General features: G+C 43.7%; 1 protein-coding gene across 1 annotated transcript in view; it reads left to right on the top strand.

Annotated features, from left to right (window-relative positions):
* Positions 1 to 511: 511 nt before the first annotated feature.
* kdm4b (lysine (K)-specific demethylase 4B) overlaps positions 512 to 15,259 on the top strand; it is a 96,072-nt gene continuing 81,324 nt past the window's right edge. The window contains exons 1-5 of the mRNA XM_083648013.1: positions 512 to 621; positions 6,150 to 6,647; positions 12,212 to 12,387; positions 12,663 to 12,777; positions 13,678 to 13,871. Of these exons, the coding sequence (XP_083504139.1) occupies positions 6,180 to 6,647; positions 12,212 to 12,387; positions 12,663 to 12,777; positions 13,678 to 13,871 (953 nt within the window). The 5' untranslated portion in view covers positions 512 to 621; positions 6,150 to 6,179. The remainder of the gene's footprint in view (positions 622 to 6,149; positions 6,648 to 12,211; positions 12,388 to 12,662; positions 12,778 to 13,677; positions 13,872 to 15,259) is intronic.

Below are 15,259 nucleotides of genomic sequence, written 5' to 3'. Positions count from 1 at the left end.
CTGTAGTTAAGTTATAATTGATAGTGCCTTGCTCAAGGACAATTTACATTTATTTGGTTCCAGAATGAGATGTTTGGACTCATAACAAATAATCTTGAGTCCTTCCTTGTGGATATTCTTACTTAATCCCTTGGCCTTGGTTGACTCCTCAAGGTTATGGTTTTATATTTGCTTAATGTGATATTTAGGGTTTGGGGAATACAATGCAATGTGTTTTACTGCTTAGAGCAGAGTCAAAATTCAGCGACATAAAATAAACCCAGTTTAGTTGACCTAGTCGGTCTTCTTATTTGATGTTTCCTCATTATCAAACAGCAGTGTCTACGTGAGTACGTGCACATCGATTATGTATGAGCACGACGCATGCGCGTAGTAGACAGCCTCCCAGCTATTGGACGAATGAGCTGTCTATAAACAGAGCAAAGCAAGAATATTCTTAGAACGATGACATCAGCCCCACCGCCCAGCCAATCACAACGCAGATTCTGTTCTCAAGCGGTTGTGAGGCCGAGCAAACCCCAGCTAGCTATGCTAGAAGATCATCGATCGACTGGATTTTTATAAAACGAAGACACATCGATTGAGGAAAAACAGGGAGAGGACGAGAATCCACTGCAGGAGGTAATATTTCCCGATCGGGCTTTGCTTTTGTGTCATTGTGAGGAGCGCGTGGCTGTTTTTTCGTGGTGTATGACGTCGGTCGTCGCGGTGTTTTGTTGACTTTTATGATATGGAGGTAGCTAGGCTATGCTGCTGCTGCTACTAGCGTTAGCCAACAATATTATGACACGGTCAGCATAGCTGTGTGTGTATGGGGCAGCATATTTGCTTTTACTTGTATTTTTTGTTATTTCAGACAAGTCATATGCGTTTGTGTGCGGGTTTGTGAATGTATTCACTTTGAAAGCGCTCGAGCTGCGGTTTGTGCCCTGGTATCAATATTGGATAAGAAGTTACGCTAGCTTTAACGTTAGCTAATGTGCACTGCGTCTGGATAGAGCCTGTGTGTGTTGGAGCTTTTGCAGCTCCATCACCGAGCAGCGTCGTCTGCTTCCGACCGACATAAGGAAGGTAACGCTAGAGAAATGAACTGGCTATAACGTCACCAATGTGATCAATGCACTCGCTGTGTGAGTCTCAGCAGCTGACCGAGGCACTAGGCAGGTCGCTTCATTACTGAGGCAAGTTTCAGGCCCGGACATTCGTTGTTAAAGGGTGTCTATGTAGGCCCCTCTCTCTGACTGTTGTTGAAGTTAGACAGCTGGGGGTCGCCTGGTTCTCCGCTGGCCTCGCTCGGGAGCCCCGGTTACACAGGAGTTCAATTCACAATCAGAATAACTTTATTGATCCGGGGAAATTGAGTCATGCTACCATTTCCCAACGAAATACTCACAGATCTGGGTAAAATGTCATTGTGAAAGTCATTTAGAATGTGAAAGCGAAACTAGTTGCTGGATATTCATTATCAGACTCTGGATCAATTCACCAAGAAAATGGTAACATTTTAGGTAGCTAATATGCTATTCGTTTGTTTGTGTGTGTACCGTATGTAACGTTATGTATGTATGTAACGCTATTTATAATGATCGAGCAGTGAACATCAGCTTTTGGATCGGAACCCTTCCCCAACACAATACGGACACACCCGTTTCGAAGCAACTGCTTTCATCCTTTCTGTGTAGTTGTTATTGGTATACTCAGTGCTTTGAATCACTTGGTTTTGGTAGTAGAAACTGGTTAACCTGCATGCAAATGACTTGTTTCATGGTTCAAAGATTGTCCCTCTTTGCATAGCCCTGGAGTATGCATTTACAGTGCAAGTTAGAAACTCACCTTTCCAAGTACTAGGCCACTGCTGTTTGACTTTTTGGATGACTGTTGTCTATAGTGGCCAGGTTATAGGAAACTGAAATGGTGTATATATATATGCTGGTTGGCTGGCAAAGCTAAAAGAAATTCACCAGTCACTCATTATTTTACCAGTCAACTAGGATTTTAGAGGAACTCCAAATGTTAGCTGGTTGAAGTGTTTCATAACTAAATGATGTAATGTAATATCATGTAATGTAAAGGCTTGTGACTGTTAATTTCACACCCTGGCCTGGTTGTAGGGTTGTCAAACATATCGATAAGTATCGGTACTAAACATTTCAAACGGATACTGAAGATGTGTCCAAGTCGCACCAGCTTGTGTTTTAATTAACTGCATTCTTTTGTTATCATACCAGCAGTGCTTTCTCTTAACTCATTGAGTGCCAGCCACTTTTGGAGAACGGACGCTCCCAGTGCCAGAGTTTCAGAGCTTTTTTCAGTGATTTCTCGAGGCCCACAGAATATTGTGTGATATTACTATGTAAACAATGAACACGCAAAAAGAACGATGAGACTCTTTTCTATCATCAGCAAAAACAGGTTTATTGATATCATTTTCCGTTCTTTCGTTATCAGCCGGAGAAGATAGCTTGATTTAACAAAAAAGAGCAGTTTTTTTCTAGAAGCTGAGATAATGGCCCTTTTGTGAAATTAAACATTTCAAACACATCACTGACTCTGAAGCTAATTTTCTGATGTAGTCACACCTCAAAAATAATTTCCTTCAATAAAACAGTGAAGGCCAGGGAATTTTGTTTGGCAGAATAATATTTTTAGCTGCAACCAGCAGCGCTGGCCCCTGCGTGCGCTGCTGGTTGCAGCTTCTTGCTGGTCTTTGCTGCTGGTGGGCATCGGATATTCTGGCTTGCGTTTGCCAACCCTGTCCTGCTGCCTGGGTCTGTCTGGGTCAGTGTTGTGTGCTGCTCTGCGTGCCCCCCCCCGCCCCGCCCCGCCTCAACTGCACACTCCTCCTTATGGGAGGTGGCTCTCTGCTGAGTTTGCTCTGCACTGTGAAGGGTGCGCGACCATCTATGCGCGACATCCAGCTTTTTTACAGCGTTTCTGCGTGTGTTTGTCACCGGCTCCTATGCTTCCAGTTGAGAATAATAAACAACTCCACGGCTGATCATGCGAATGGGCTGTCGCAGCGGCCATGGAGGAGCTCAATTGTGGGAGCAGATTGGCTGCTGCAGGCGCATCTAACGTTAAAACGCTTCATGCATACGGATGCGATGCGATTTCCGTTTCCCCAACGACTTATTCTCTGTTTTTCTCTGCCTTTCTGTTAACCTGGAGAGCACTGTCGCCACCTAAGGGTTCTGTAAAATAGGTTATAGACCTCCAATAGCTACAATAGTTGTACCAGAGATGTATCAGGGATTGATCCACGTCCCACCGTCAAAAAACGCAATTGACGACAATCGTCGTCTTTGGCACTCTACGTCAGTATTTGAATTGACGACAGCTGTCGTCATTGGCACTCAATGAGTTAATGAAAAATCAAACAGTACAGATTTTTGCCTCCCTATCATTGTTTCTTCAACAAGCTAAAAGTGTTCTGATTGGCTGATGACTAGGGCAGGCGTAATTGCTGTGTAAGTGCAGGGTTTTATCGGCCTAGATTATGGAGAAGCTTGTGTCTGTGTCTGTCCATCTGTCTTCGTTTATTTTTATGCCTCTTGATGTGTTGTCATTTATCCCCTGTGGTATCAAAGTTAGAAATTCTAAAAAGCCCATATTGCAATTCCTGAAAATGTTGAATGGCCATTATATGTTTTTGTCAAATTTAGAGCCCAACTGATACTGGATTTTTGGGGCATGGTCATTTTATCTGCTTTATATCTGCTTATCTATTATCTATAAATTTGGCAATGTAGGCTCTGTTCTGTTTCAATTTTTGTCCCACTGATGACATCATCAGTGATATCATTAGTCATGTCATAAGATGTGAAGTTGTGACATAATCAGTGATTATCACTGATGTCATGAGAGCAAGTGAGGCCGCACAGCGGTCGAGCTGCAGGGCAGGCAAGGCCGCGCAGTGACCGAGCTGCATATGCGAGCTGCAGGGCGGGCTAGGCCTAGCGATAGGAATATATTAGTACATGCCTAGTATGTACTCAATTCCTAGGCTCGCCCACTGAGCAGCCTCGCGCGAGCTCGGGCGCTACGCGGCGGATGAAAATCTCTGGTACAGTGCTGAAGCAGGAAGTAGGCGGTCACTTTGCCTCTATTGCACTGCATGCAAGTCAATGTGACTATGACCCAACTTCTCTCTCGGTCTATGTCTTAAATAAACACTTTCCAAATTAGTTTATGGTCTGAATCAACAATTTCAAGTCTTTCATGCTCTCATGTCCTCTGTTTTCTAAATTATGGTCCCATTTCAAGTTTAATAGACAATAAATACATCAGATGAATAAGAACAGTAATACTTCCTACCGATAGAGGCAGCAATGTGCCGCAAGGCATCTAGTCTGCCAGAAAGCTATTAGAAGAAGCAGAAGAAGCTCACCAGATAGCTCGCTTGCAGATTAGCATGTAGTAATTCAGCAAACTATCAGAAACATTATCTTTATGATGTTTTAAGGCCATTGTGAGTAGAGCTGGGTATTGGTTCAAATTTCAAGAATCGATTTGATTCCGATTCACAAGGTTGCGAATCGATTAATTTCGATTCGATTCGATTCGATTCCGATGCGATCAATTTCAATATTGATTTGGTTAGTGATACGAAAACGTGTTTTTTGAGCTGTACCCTGAATTACATGACTGTCCAGTTATGTAACACAGGGGTTCCCAACCAGCCATGTAGATACATGGGGAAAAAAAGTTGCAGACATGTTGTCAATTTGAATGGTTTTAGTTACACATATATTTACTCACCAGGTGACAAAGGGTAAATAACAGCCTTTTCATCTGTCAATAAAGACACTTTCACAATTATGCACAGTGATTTGATTTCAGCCTATATAATTTCTAAAAGTAGACATTAATGATAAAACATTTCCATTCATGTAGCCTACAGTATTTATGTTTTTGTTTCAACTACAAACATAAATAAAGGTAAACTTGTTGAAACTATGTTTCAACTACCACACACAGCATAATATTTTAGCCTGTTTATTAAAAAAATATATATATAATAATAATAAAAAATCGATCTCTGGACATATGAATCGATAATCGAGGATTAAAATAAAAATAGATAAAAAATCTGAGAATCGATTTTTTTAACCCAGCCCTAGTTGTGAGGCCAGTTTATCAAAAATAATGCATATTTCGAAATCCGAGTTACTTTGTGGAGGCTTTACAGCAGCTAACGGGCGCCATGGCGGCTCACACCATGGATGTACAGAACGCAAGCCAGGCGGACGGTTCTTCCGCAGTACCAGATCTCCCACAATGCTCCAGAAAAATCCATTCATCCAATCAAACATTACCAGGAAGCAGGAGATTCAAGCTTCATTTTCTTGTATCAAAAACCAATGGGCTCACTTTGTCCATATATATATATATATATATATATATATATATATATATATATATACAGTCAATGTTTCAGCCCGATCGCACATAAAACGAGCAATTGTGATGTCACTCGAGCAATTGTGATTTCATCATCAGTGATGTAATCGTTCCTGGCTGAGGCTATATAAGTGGTGGAAGTATACGTAGGGAGAAGAGCTATCTGGAGCAGAGATAGATAAAATACTGAGGGATGTGTTTGGGAAAACTCAGACAATTGGGTCTGGGGGAGAAGAGGAAGAATATTCCCCAACTGTGAGAGGCAGCAATGTGCCACAAGGCATCCAGTCTGCTGGAATGCCATTAGTAGAAGAAGAAAGTAGGGAGAAGAGGACACGGGTGAGTTAAGGGGAAAAGGTAGTTTCTCCAGAGTCTCCACCCCTAGAAATCGAGCGTGTGTATTACCAAAAGGCTTTAATAATGAACTCCAATTAAATGTCATTCTCTAATTACTTTACTGACTTTTTAAGTCGGTGTGCGGGTGTTTTCTGCCTCTACACATTTGACCTTGAAATGAGAATAGCAGAGGAACGGGACAACCATGTGATGTATTATTCTGCTCGCCTTTGGCTACCAAATGTTACTACTACTGTTATTACTTATAAATAAATCTTGATCCATAGAAGATATGTTCTGCAGCTTTCAGAAAGTACTTCGCTCTGCCCAACAGTGGCCAGTCTTTTCTAAAGAGGCACTGAAAGTTTCAAAATCACTGAATAGTGTGAATTTCTCTTCTCGCTCTCCTCCAGGTTTACCTGCAACCATAACAGGACGTCCTGATGGCTACGGACACACCCATGGACACGGTACCGGCTCCAGATCCCTCCTCAGCTTTGCCCCCTGACCCCACGCCGGCTCCGCCTCCCGCCGTCAGCCTCGATGCAGACCACGATCCAACCTTTAGCTCCCAGGAGCCGGCAGCTGCTGAAGCCACTGACGCAGCGGTGACCCCGGGACCCGACTCTGCTCCGGACCTCGCCCCTGCTCCGCCTACGGACCCGGACTCTGCCCCGGCTCTTCCTGCGGACCCGGACCCCGCCCTGGCTCCGCCAGAGAACCCGGACTCCGCCCCGGGTTTCACTCTCCCCTCCGAGCTCCCCCTGCCGCCGCCGCTGCCCCCGGCTGCCATAAAGAACCCCAGTTGTAAGATCATGACCTTCTACCCCACGATGGAGGAGTTCAAAAACTTCGGCAAATATGTCGCCTACATGGAGACTCAAGGAGCTCAGCGCGCAGGCCTGGCAAAGGTGGGGATCACACACAAGCACACACACACACACACACACACACGTCGTTTTTAGAGTCCGTGAGAGAGAACATACAACTCCTGAATAAAAGGTGTGAGGCTTAACAAGAATTTGCATACTAGCGGCCGTTTCACACCAGTGCAGATCAGATCTCCGTGCCGTTTAGCAATAAAAATGGTGGTGCGCTTCTACTGCTTTATTCCATTTTCTCTTCTCACTGTTTCTCCGTTGATGGAAATTGAATATGGGAATGCAAATAATTCGCACCAGCCTTGTGTGTCTATATGGACCCATTTCACAGCAACCCTTTTGAGGTGGTAAAAGCAGGAAGTAAAGCAGCTGTACGCTAATGCCATAGAGTACCGCAGGGATGGCGTGTTTTTGGAGTCGGAACGCGGAAGTTCCGGACTTCCGGGTTCTTCACCGTTTCTGCCTATGGGATTTTTGATTGGGTTTTTGCCGCGATGCTTCAAATAAGGTCTGTGGGCAACGCAAGCTTATTCAAACGTGAACCTGTGTTCAGCGAGATAAGCGAGATAATCTTCACACATGAGGACCACTTTCATGAGTTTTGAAGCGTAAATGCGAGCCCTAGAAGAAAAAAGCTCATGCTAAGCTATTACAGAACTACACACAGTGTTGCATAGGCTTCCACGTCACGTCACCACAGCCACTTCAACCTGTAGTGTTGTTGATGTGTGCGCTGCTGTGCACTGATTACCCCGGGCTGAACGGGCTGAACCAGGTGAGGGAAAGAGAATTTCCGTGTTCGTCCTTTGAAGTGATGACGTTATTGACGTATAGTATCGCGTCGACTCAACAGTGTAGTCTCATTTAGCCGTTTGCTAGCTAGCCGCCCTTTTAACGGCACGTTAACGAAAAGCTTCAAAACTCATAAAACTGGTCCTCATGTGTGGAGGTTTTGAAAACCCCTACATGGAACTTTAAGCTCTCAATTGAATACTGTTGGCTCTATATAACCTACATCCGCAAACGAGAGAGTTAGTCTGAGATAGTTATTCTGCATGTGCGGGACAGCACAGGCACAGGCTGATCTAAAAGCACATGCTGGTTGGTGGGAGAGAACCACAAACTGGCCAGCATCAATTAGTAAGCTAGTTGCGGTCTGTTCAGTCACAGGAAATGGCCTGGTGGTTCCTGCTCTGTGCTCGTAAAGTCATGTCTTCAACCCCCGCAGCAGCTCATGTGTTTGTTCCTACCCGTCAAAGTGTCACTGTAGTTGTGAGCATTTTTAGTTCTGTGTTGGTGCTCCTCTGCATGTAGACTGTAGAAACGCTAGAGGGCAGTGTGGTGCTTTGTTAACAAGTAATTAAGTAAGTAATAATAACGGAAGAAGTAGTACTGTAGTAGTGTTTACATTCTCTGAAACTCCTCTTCTGGCATGTTTCTCACCGCAAATTCAGTCACCTCTGTTTCTGTTCAAATTGGTGATGAGCTGTTGTACAAGTCTGAACCTGAGTCTCTTCCATCTGCTCTCATTCACTACGCACACTCATCACTCTGTCAGTACACTTAGAAGCCAGGTTGGTTGCATTTTTTTTTTTTTTTTGTGTGTGTACTGTTATCTATTGTAATACTGGTTATGTGCTGGCTGCTTGTCTTGTTCCATCCTGCTGTTGGCTGCTTTAGTGGAATGTGGTTGCACTTAATTACATACTCAACCATCTATGCAGAAATTCTGGTCCTGTTTATTTTTCACCTGGGGACGATGTTTGACTTGTAACGAACACCTTAAATGTACCGTGCGTATAATCCTCTACATGTGTGTTTAGTGTGTGTGTGTGTGTGTGTGTGTGTGTGTGTGTGTGTGTGTGTGTGTGTGTGTGTATGTGTGTAAAAAAAAAAAAAACGATTTCAGATGGACAAGCCCGTCTTTATTGATTTGATTTGATTTTATTAGACAGTATGCAATACATGAGACAAAATACTGCGGTGTCAGGGATAAAACGAAAAAGTCCAGGACTTATTTCCATCGCTGTCCCTGTTGTGTCGAGTGTCCCCTGTGAAGACAGGCATCTGTAAAGTGCAATACAAGTGATGAATACAACATTAAAAATGGGTTAGGGTTAGGGTTAAAATGACAAAAAAAACATATACTATATCAATATCTAAAAGTGCTCAACTTCAGTCAGAGCGAAAACAATAAAAAACAGACAATAATATCAGCAAATCAACAACACATCACAATACATCACAATTAGAAATGGCAGGTTAATGGCAGCTAAAAAGCTGTTTCTTAACCTTTGTTTTAAAAGCCACCTTACTTTCCGTTTCTTTGATTGGGAGAGGCAGTTTGTTCCACTCCACAGCACCGGAATAGATAAAAGATACTCTACCTGTCAATGTCTTATGCTTGTGGAGGGCCACATTTCCTACACTTGCTCTTGTGTTGTGTCCATGTGCAATTTTCTTAAAATAATTATTAAAGTATTCTGGTGCTCTATTGTTTAAAATCCTATGTACCATAGTAAGTTGAAGCTGTCTGTCACACGGTTACACATCAACACATGCACGGAGGGCCACAAACACACACATGCTGATGGTGGCCGGTGAAATTTGTCCTCTGCATTTAACCCATCCTGGCTTTGTCCTTTCCTCCTGGGGCAGGCCAGGAGCAGTGGTCGCTTTCTCGTACAGCGCCCGGGGACCGACTTCGGATGTTGTCGTCACTAGTCGGATGACGATGACGATCTGATCTTCTGCATGTTTTTAATGGGGGGGGGGGGGGGGGGGGGTTATATACGGAGGAACCCCCCTGGGGGAGCACGGGGAGAACATGCAAACTCCACACAGACAGAAAGGCCCTTACGACGAGATACCCCACCTGGGCAGTAGGCACTGAAGATATGGGGGGAACACAGCCACAGCGCCCACAGTGTCCCAGGCGAGAATCGAACTCAGGACCTTCTGACTGCGAGGCGACAGCTCTACCACTGAGCCACCGTGTGTGTGTGTGTGTGTGTGTGTGTGTGTGTGTGTGTTCGGCCCCTCCCCTTGTAAAACTGCACCAGCGTGCTCGTAACACAAAACGGGCGCGCGGGGCTATTTTGGTACAGACATGCTACCCCCCCCCCCCCCCCCCCCCCCCCATGTGGGGGATAGCCTTGCCCTTGTGAAATGTACTTGCCAAACAGAAAATCCATCTTGATTTGGCTCTTGGCGACAGTTAATTTTCGCCCCTGGAAGCCCTTCTAGGCTAAGGCTTGTCCCTAAAAGTGCTACGTGCAACAAGCCTTTGTCTTGAGCACACGTTCTCTTATCAGATTTACCTTTTCTTTCACTTCTTTGATCTTGCTGTAATGCTCTTACTGTTAGCCTCCCTGCTTTTGTACTAGATCACTTCTCTTCTGCCTACCTTTAACCCCACAACCTTTAAATATGCAATCTTGAACTCCTTTTCCAATCTACGTTTAGAGTATATTCACGTTTGTTCTTGAAGAGTTTCCGTTAGGGCCATATGAAATCCGTTTGATTTTTTTTCCAAATTGATCAATATATATTTGTGTTTTGTTTTGATGACATGGCTCTCTCAGACAGGCTCTTAGACATGTTTCCCAAAGTGAAAACCAAATAGTGAGGTGACGTAAGGGTCCCACACAAGATCAACCCCCCCCCCCCAAAACACCCCAATCAAAAATGGAATGATTTCTCCAATATTGTACAATTATGAAATCATTTACGTTACTAGAATAATTCGGTATACTTCTAATTTTGATAATTAGGCCTACTTTTTTTTTAATCCATTTCAGACACATTGTGGAAAATTCTGCAATATTTCATGTTTTACAGTTGATTCAATTTTATTAAGAAATTCCCCGTTTTGCGGAAATCATATGGCTCTAGTTTCCATGTACCGTAAATTCCGGACTATAAGACGCACCGCCGCGGGACCAAAATTGACTATTTTTTTCTTCTATAAGCCGCACCGGTCTATAAGCCGCGGGTGTTTTGATGTTTAATTACCATATGAAAGGGTTCGTGCACAGAGAGGAATGTCGGGAAAGCGATGGCTGTTTGGGGAAGCTCCCATTTATTAACATTTCAACAAAACAAAACAAAAGTCAGGTCACTAATCCCCAGACAAAATCACACAACAATAGGCTATATGTGCAGCAAACCTGTAACCAGAGAAGTCAAGTCACTAATCCTCGTCTTCCTCTTCTTCCTGCGTACTGAAACCACCAAAGTCCTCATCTTCAGTGTCGGAAACGAACAGGTTCAGGGTGGCTTCGTCAACCACTCTCCTCTCTCCTTCATTGTCACTCAAAACCAACGAACTCCTCTTCATCACTGTCGGCATCGAACAGCCTCTGAAGCCTCTGACGGCCCTCAGCGCCAGCTGTGGCGGCGTCATCCTCTTCATCCCGCAGCAGTCCAGCGTTTTGGAACCCGTTGGTGATTGTGGATGTTTTCACACTCCTATAATATTCCGTGCTGAGACAGTTCCTCCTGCTGCACCGTCCAACGCCTCACCATTGACTCATCGATGCCCAGGTTACGCGCGGCTGCTCTGTTTCCCTCTTTTAATGCGAGATTGACTGCTTTCAACTTGAAAGCTGCGTCGTGTGAATTTCTGCGTACCTTCCCCATGGTAAGTGAGAGTGTTGCTTCTACTGCTCGTTCTCATGCTGTCGAGAACGAGCAAAGCTTTTTTTTGGTGAAAGAATCCTCCAGGGCGCTTCTTGTTAACAGTCCGAGTGAGTGGCAGGTCGAACGTCAAAGGCACTTCATCCATATTTATGATCTGCTCCGGTTCGATGGAATATTCCTTGATCTTCCTTTGTGTGAATTCGCCGAAGTTTGTGATTTTCTCCTGGTAGTCGGGGGAGGGAGTTGATGGCCGAGTGGCCGTTTGCTTACCGTAATTACCATATGTAAGTGGTCACGCACAGAGGGGATTGTCGGGAAAGAGATGGCTGTTTGAGGAAGCTCCCATTTACCGTATTACCGTAACATTTCAACAAAACAACATAACACAACACCACCGTTGTTTATTTTTACAGTGCACACAGTGTCCGCGGTGTGGTGAAAAGAGGGCAAGAGAGGAAATTAAAACAGAAGTGGATTTATAGTTAGAAAGAGTGCTAAAAAAGAGAGATTTTATTTGTATTTTTTTTTTTTTTTCTGAAAAAATCCATAGATAAGACGCACCGTTATATAAGCCGCAGGGGCCAAAAAACGGGAAAAAAGCCGCGGCTTATAGTCCGGAATTTACGGTATATGGAAAATGAGCTTTTCCCCCTTATTGTGTTTTGTAAATGAACCTCAAATATTATTTTATGATTTATATGTTGTTGAATTTTCAAACTTCTAAAGAGACTAATACCAATGTGGGATGTAGCAAAAAGAAAAGTGTGTGGGCATTCAAAGTGGTTAAAATAAAATAACTTATCTCGTTCACATCTGACATGGGTGATCAATACAGACACTCCTCAATTCTTACTTGCTTTCATCTTGCAGGTTGTAAGACTTTATGGGAGTGTTACCTGTATACATGAAATATGTAAATTCTAAAAACGAAAGAAATTTGTTTTGTTGACCAGGTGATTCCGCCAGAGGGCTGGAAGCCGCGGCGGTCGTACGACAGCATCGAGGACATGGTGATCCCGGCTCCCATCATGCAGGTGGTGACGGGCCAGTCGGGTCTGTTCACCCAGTACAACATCCAGAAGAAGTCCATGACCGTGGCCGAGTATCGCAAGTTGGCCAACAGCAAGAAGTATGTTCTGCTCTCACACTCCCTCTTTCATTTACTGCCGCCTTACATTCATAACTGCAGTGTAGTTCAAATTAAAACACAAAAGTACAGAGGTGTCCCAACTCCAAGACAGTCTCAACTCTTGAGGCTCAAGTCCCAAGTCGATTACCAAGTCAAGTCTCAAGTCTAAATGTACAACACCAAGTCAAGTCAGAACAAATCAAGTCGTCAGTTGTCCGCTGGAACCCTCTCCCTCCCCTCTGCTGTTGGTTTATCTGGCTCTGGTCTGTTTTCAGGTACTGCACGCCTCGCCATAAGGACTTTGACGACCTGGAGAGGAAGTACTGGAAGAACCTGACGTTCGTGTCGCCCATCTATGGCGCCGACGTCAGCGGCTCCATCTATGACCCGGTAAGATCCAGTATATCAAAATGTCTCCAATTAACGTTGAGTCATGTCGAGTTCAAGCCCCGTTCCGTCCCGTGGCCTTGGTCCTTCAAGAGGTTTTACAAATTTAAGCCCTGCGTCACTAAAGACAATTGAACTTGATATCTCCAATCTCCAACAATTAACTTTCTGTTGTCCTCAGAAATAGCCTGGCTTTGCCAGCTTTGGTTTCAATCCCAGGCAACATTAAAAAGGTCTATAAAAGCTTTAGATTTTGCGTTCTGAAAGCTGAAATCTCTCCAGGACCTTTTCTCTGCTGTTTTCTCTCATTGTCTCCCTCTCGGTCTTTCTATCCTCTCAGTAAATTACAAAAAATGGACTCAAGTTAACAGAAGTCATGCAATATAGTCGTGCAATATCTTTCTTTGGTGAATGAAAGTACAATGGCCAAGAGTAACATTTGTTCTTGCCACCTGCTTTGCTGACTAGATCAGGGCTACACTCTACTACACTGTTGAGTTTACTGATGCTACTTCTTGGTCATGGCTATTTGTTTGTAAAGTGGCTACAGCACCAATAGTTTGACATTTTGTTGCCCAGCCCAATGAATAGACTATCACAGTGATCAGATTGCTCATTCTAGAGCTGATTTCCTTGTGGCCACAGCACCATCTGGTGGTAAAGAAGCTGGAGTGCTCCACATGCTATTTAAAATACCATTGAATAGTAGAGGAGTAAAATATTTGTTATTTAATGTATTATGTAACTTGCTTTTTAGTTTTTTGAGTGTATTGAAAAATTAAAAAGTGACTTGTATTAATTGTACCAGTTGAAATGCTTTGAAGAAAAGAGCCTTGTTATGTCCCACTCGCCACATTATGATTGGTAGTAGTAATAGTAGAATTGCATGTTTTTCCCCTGCAGGACATTGGGGAGTGGAACATCGGCCACCTCAACACGCTGCTGGACATGGTGGAGCAGGAGTGCGGCATCGTCATCGAGGGCGTCAACACTCCCTACCTGTACTTCGGCATGTGGAAGACCACCTTCGCCTGGCACACCGAGGACATGGACCTGTACAGCATCAACTACCTGCACTTCGGACAGTCCAAGTCCTGGTCAGTCAACTCTTTCTTTATGAAGCTTTGCTTTGAGCCCAAGTCGCTGGTTCATTTTAAAGGTTTATTTATGCAGAAGCTGTAGTGGGGAAGTGCAGTGAATGAACACTAGTGTAACATGAGGAAGTAGGACTGAATAGTATTGAGACACGCAGTATTACACAAACTATTCTTAAATATTAGTGAATGGAAGGGGTCTTGTGCACACACACATACAAGTGATGTTTCCAACTCCCAAGTGAAGTTCACGCTAACTTTTTTTTTTACACAAAGAAACTCACCTCAATCACATGAGCAAATGATTCTATCAGCAGGTGGCATTCCTGGAGGTCAACGGCAATAAGAGGAAAATCTCTTGGCATTATTGTAGGGCAGCAGCATACAACCACGAGGGAGAGTCATGGCAGATATTCTTCAGGAATTAAAGGATATCGAAGGACACTTTCGTGCTATTTATTTTATAATTTCTCTAGCAGCAAAATTGAGGAAGTTTCAAACATTGCCACTTCGATTCATGCTTTTCTTATTCAATACACCATCATTTGCAAAAATAAATAAATAGAGAGACTCGGAAGGAAGCTCCGATATAGACACAGTAACATCTAAACACTTAGGAGATTATTCATTGTCATTGGTCCTGTCACCATCTGACGTCCCCCTTGGTTGGTATGTAAACGTTTTGGATCTTCTATCTGTCCTATCCACCTTATTTTTGGCGGCCATTTTTGCCTGATCTGCTGATGGGTGCTTCTTCCGGTGTGATCCTCCCAGCCTTGTTGCTGACAGCTTGACACCCGTCTGGGCGAACGGAGCAAATCACTAATCAGGTCCAGCTTGGCAAAAATCTCGTCGATAAATATCCCTTTAAGAGCGCAGTGCATTCATGGGTAATCGCCTGCTGTGGCCAATATTAACCATTCCGAGTAACACTGTTTCCATACGGATCACCGGCGTTAGTTTGTTGTTTATAACGTGGCTATATTCATAACGTTTTCTAGCTCGGATGCGTTATTTCGAATCGCACATAGGTTACGCCAAACCCCACATAGGTTACGCTAAAACCACCACCGCAAAGCGTGTGGGTTTCAGGACGAAACAGACTCGAACCACTAACGTCATCTTAAGAGCACAATATTCCTGGAATGCAAGTTTAACTAAACAGTTGCATGTCCTCTGCATTCTACATAAAATTAAGATATTAGGGGTTGTTTTATTTTGTATGTTACATACTTATTGACCAAGTTATGTTCAATTCAGCCAGGGTACAAGAGACTGAGTGTAGGCAGCCATCTTTTCAAATCAAGTAGAATACATTAGGAAATGGCAAGCTGCAGCAATAGTCACGTTAAACCAGACCTTGTACGCACAATTATTTTTTACACTGGGGC

The sequence above is a fragment of the Poromitra crassiceps genome (genome assembly GCF_964638095.1).
Source record: "Poromitra crassiceps genome assembly, chromosome: 12".
Lineage (NCBI taxonomy): Eukaryota > Metazoa > Chordata > Actinopteri > Beryciformes > Melamphaidae > Poromitra > Poromitra crassiceps.
This window is presented reverse-complemented; position numbering and strand designations above follow the sequence as displayed.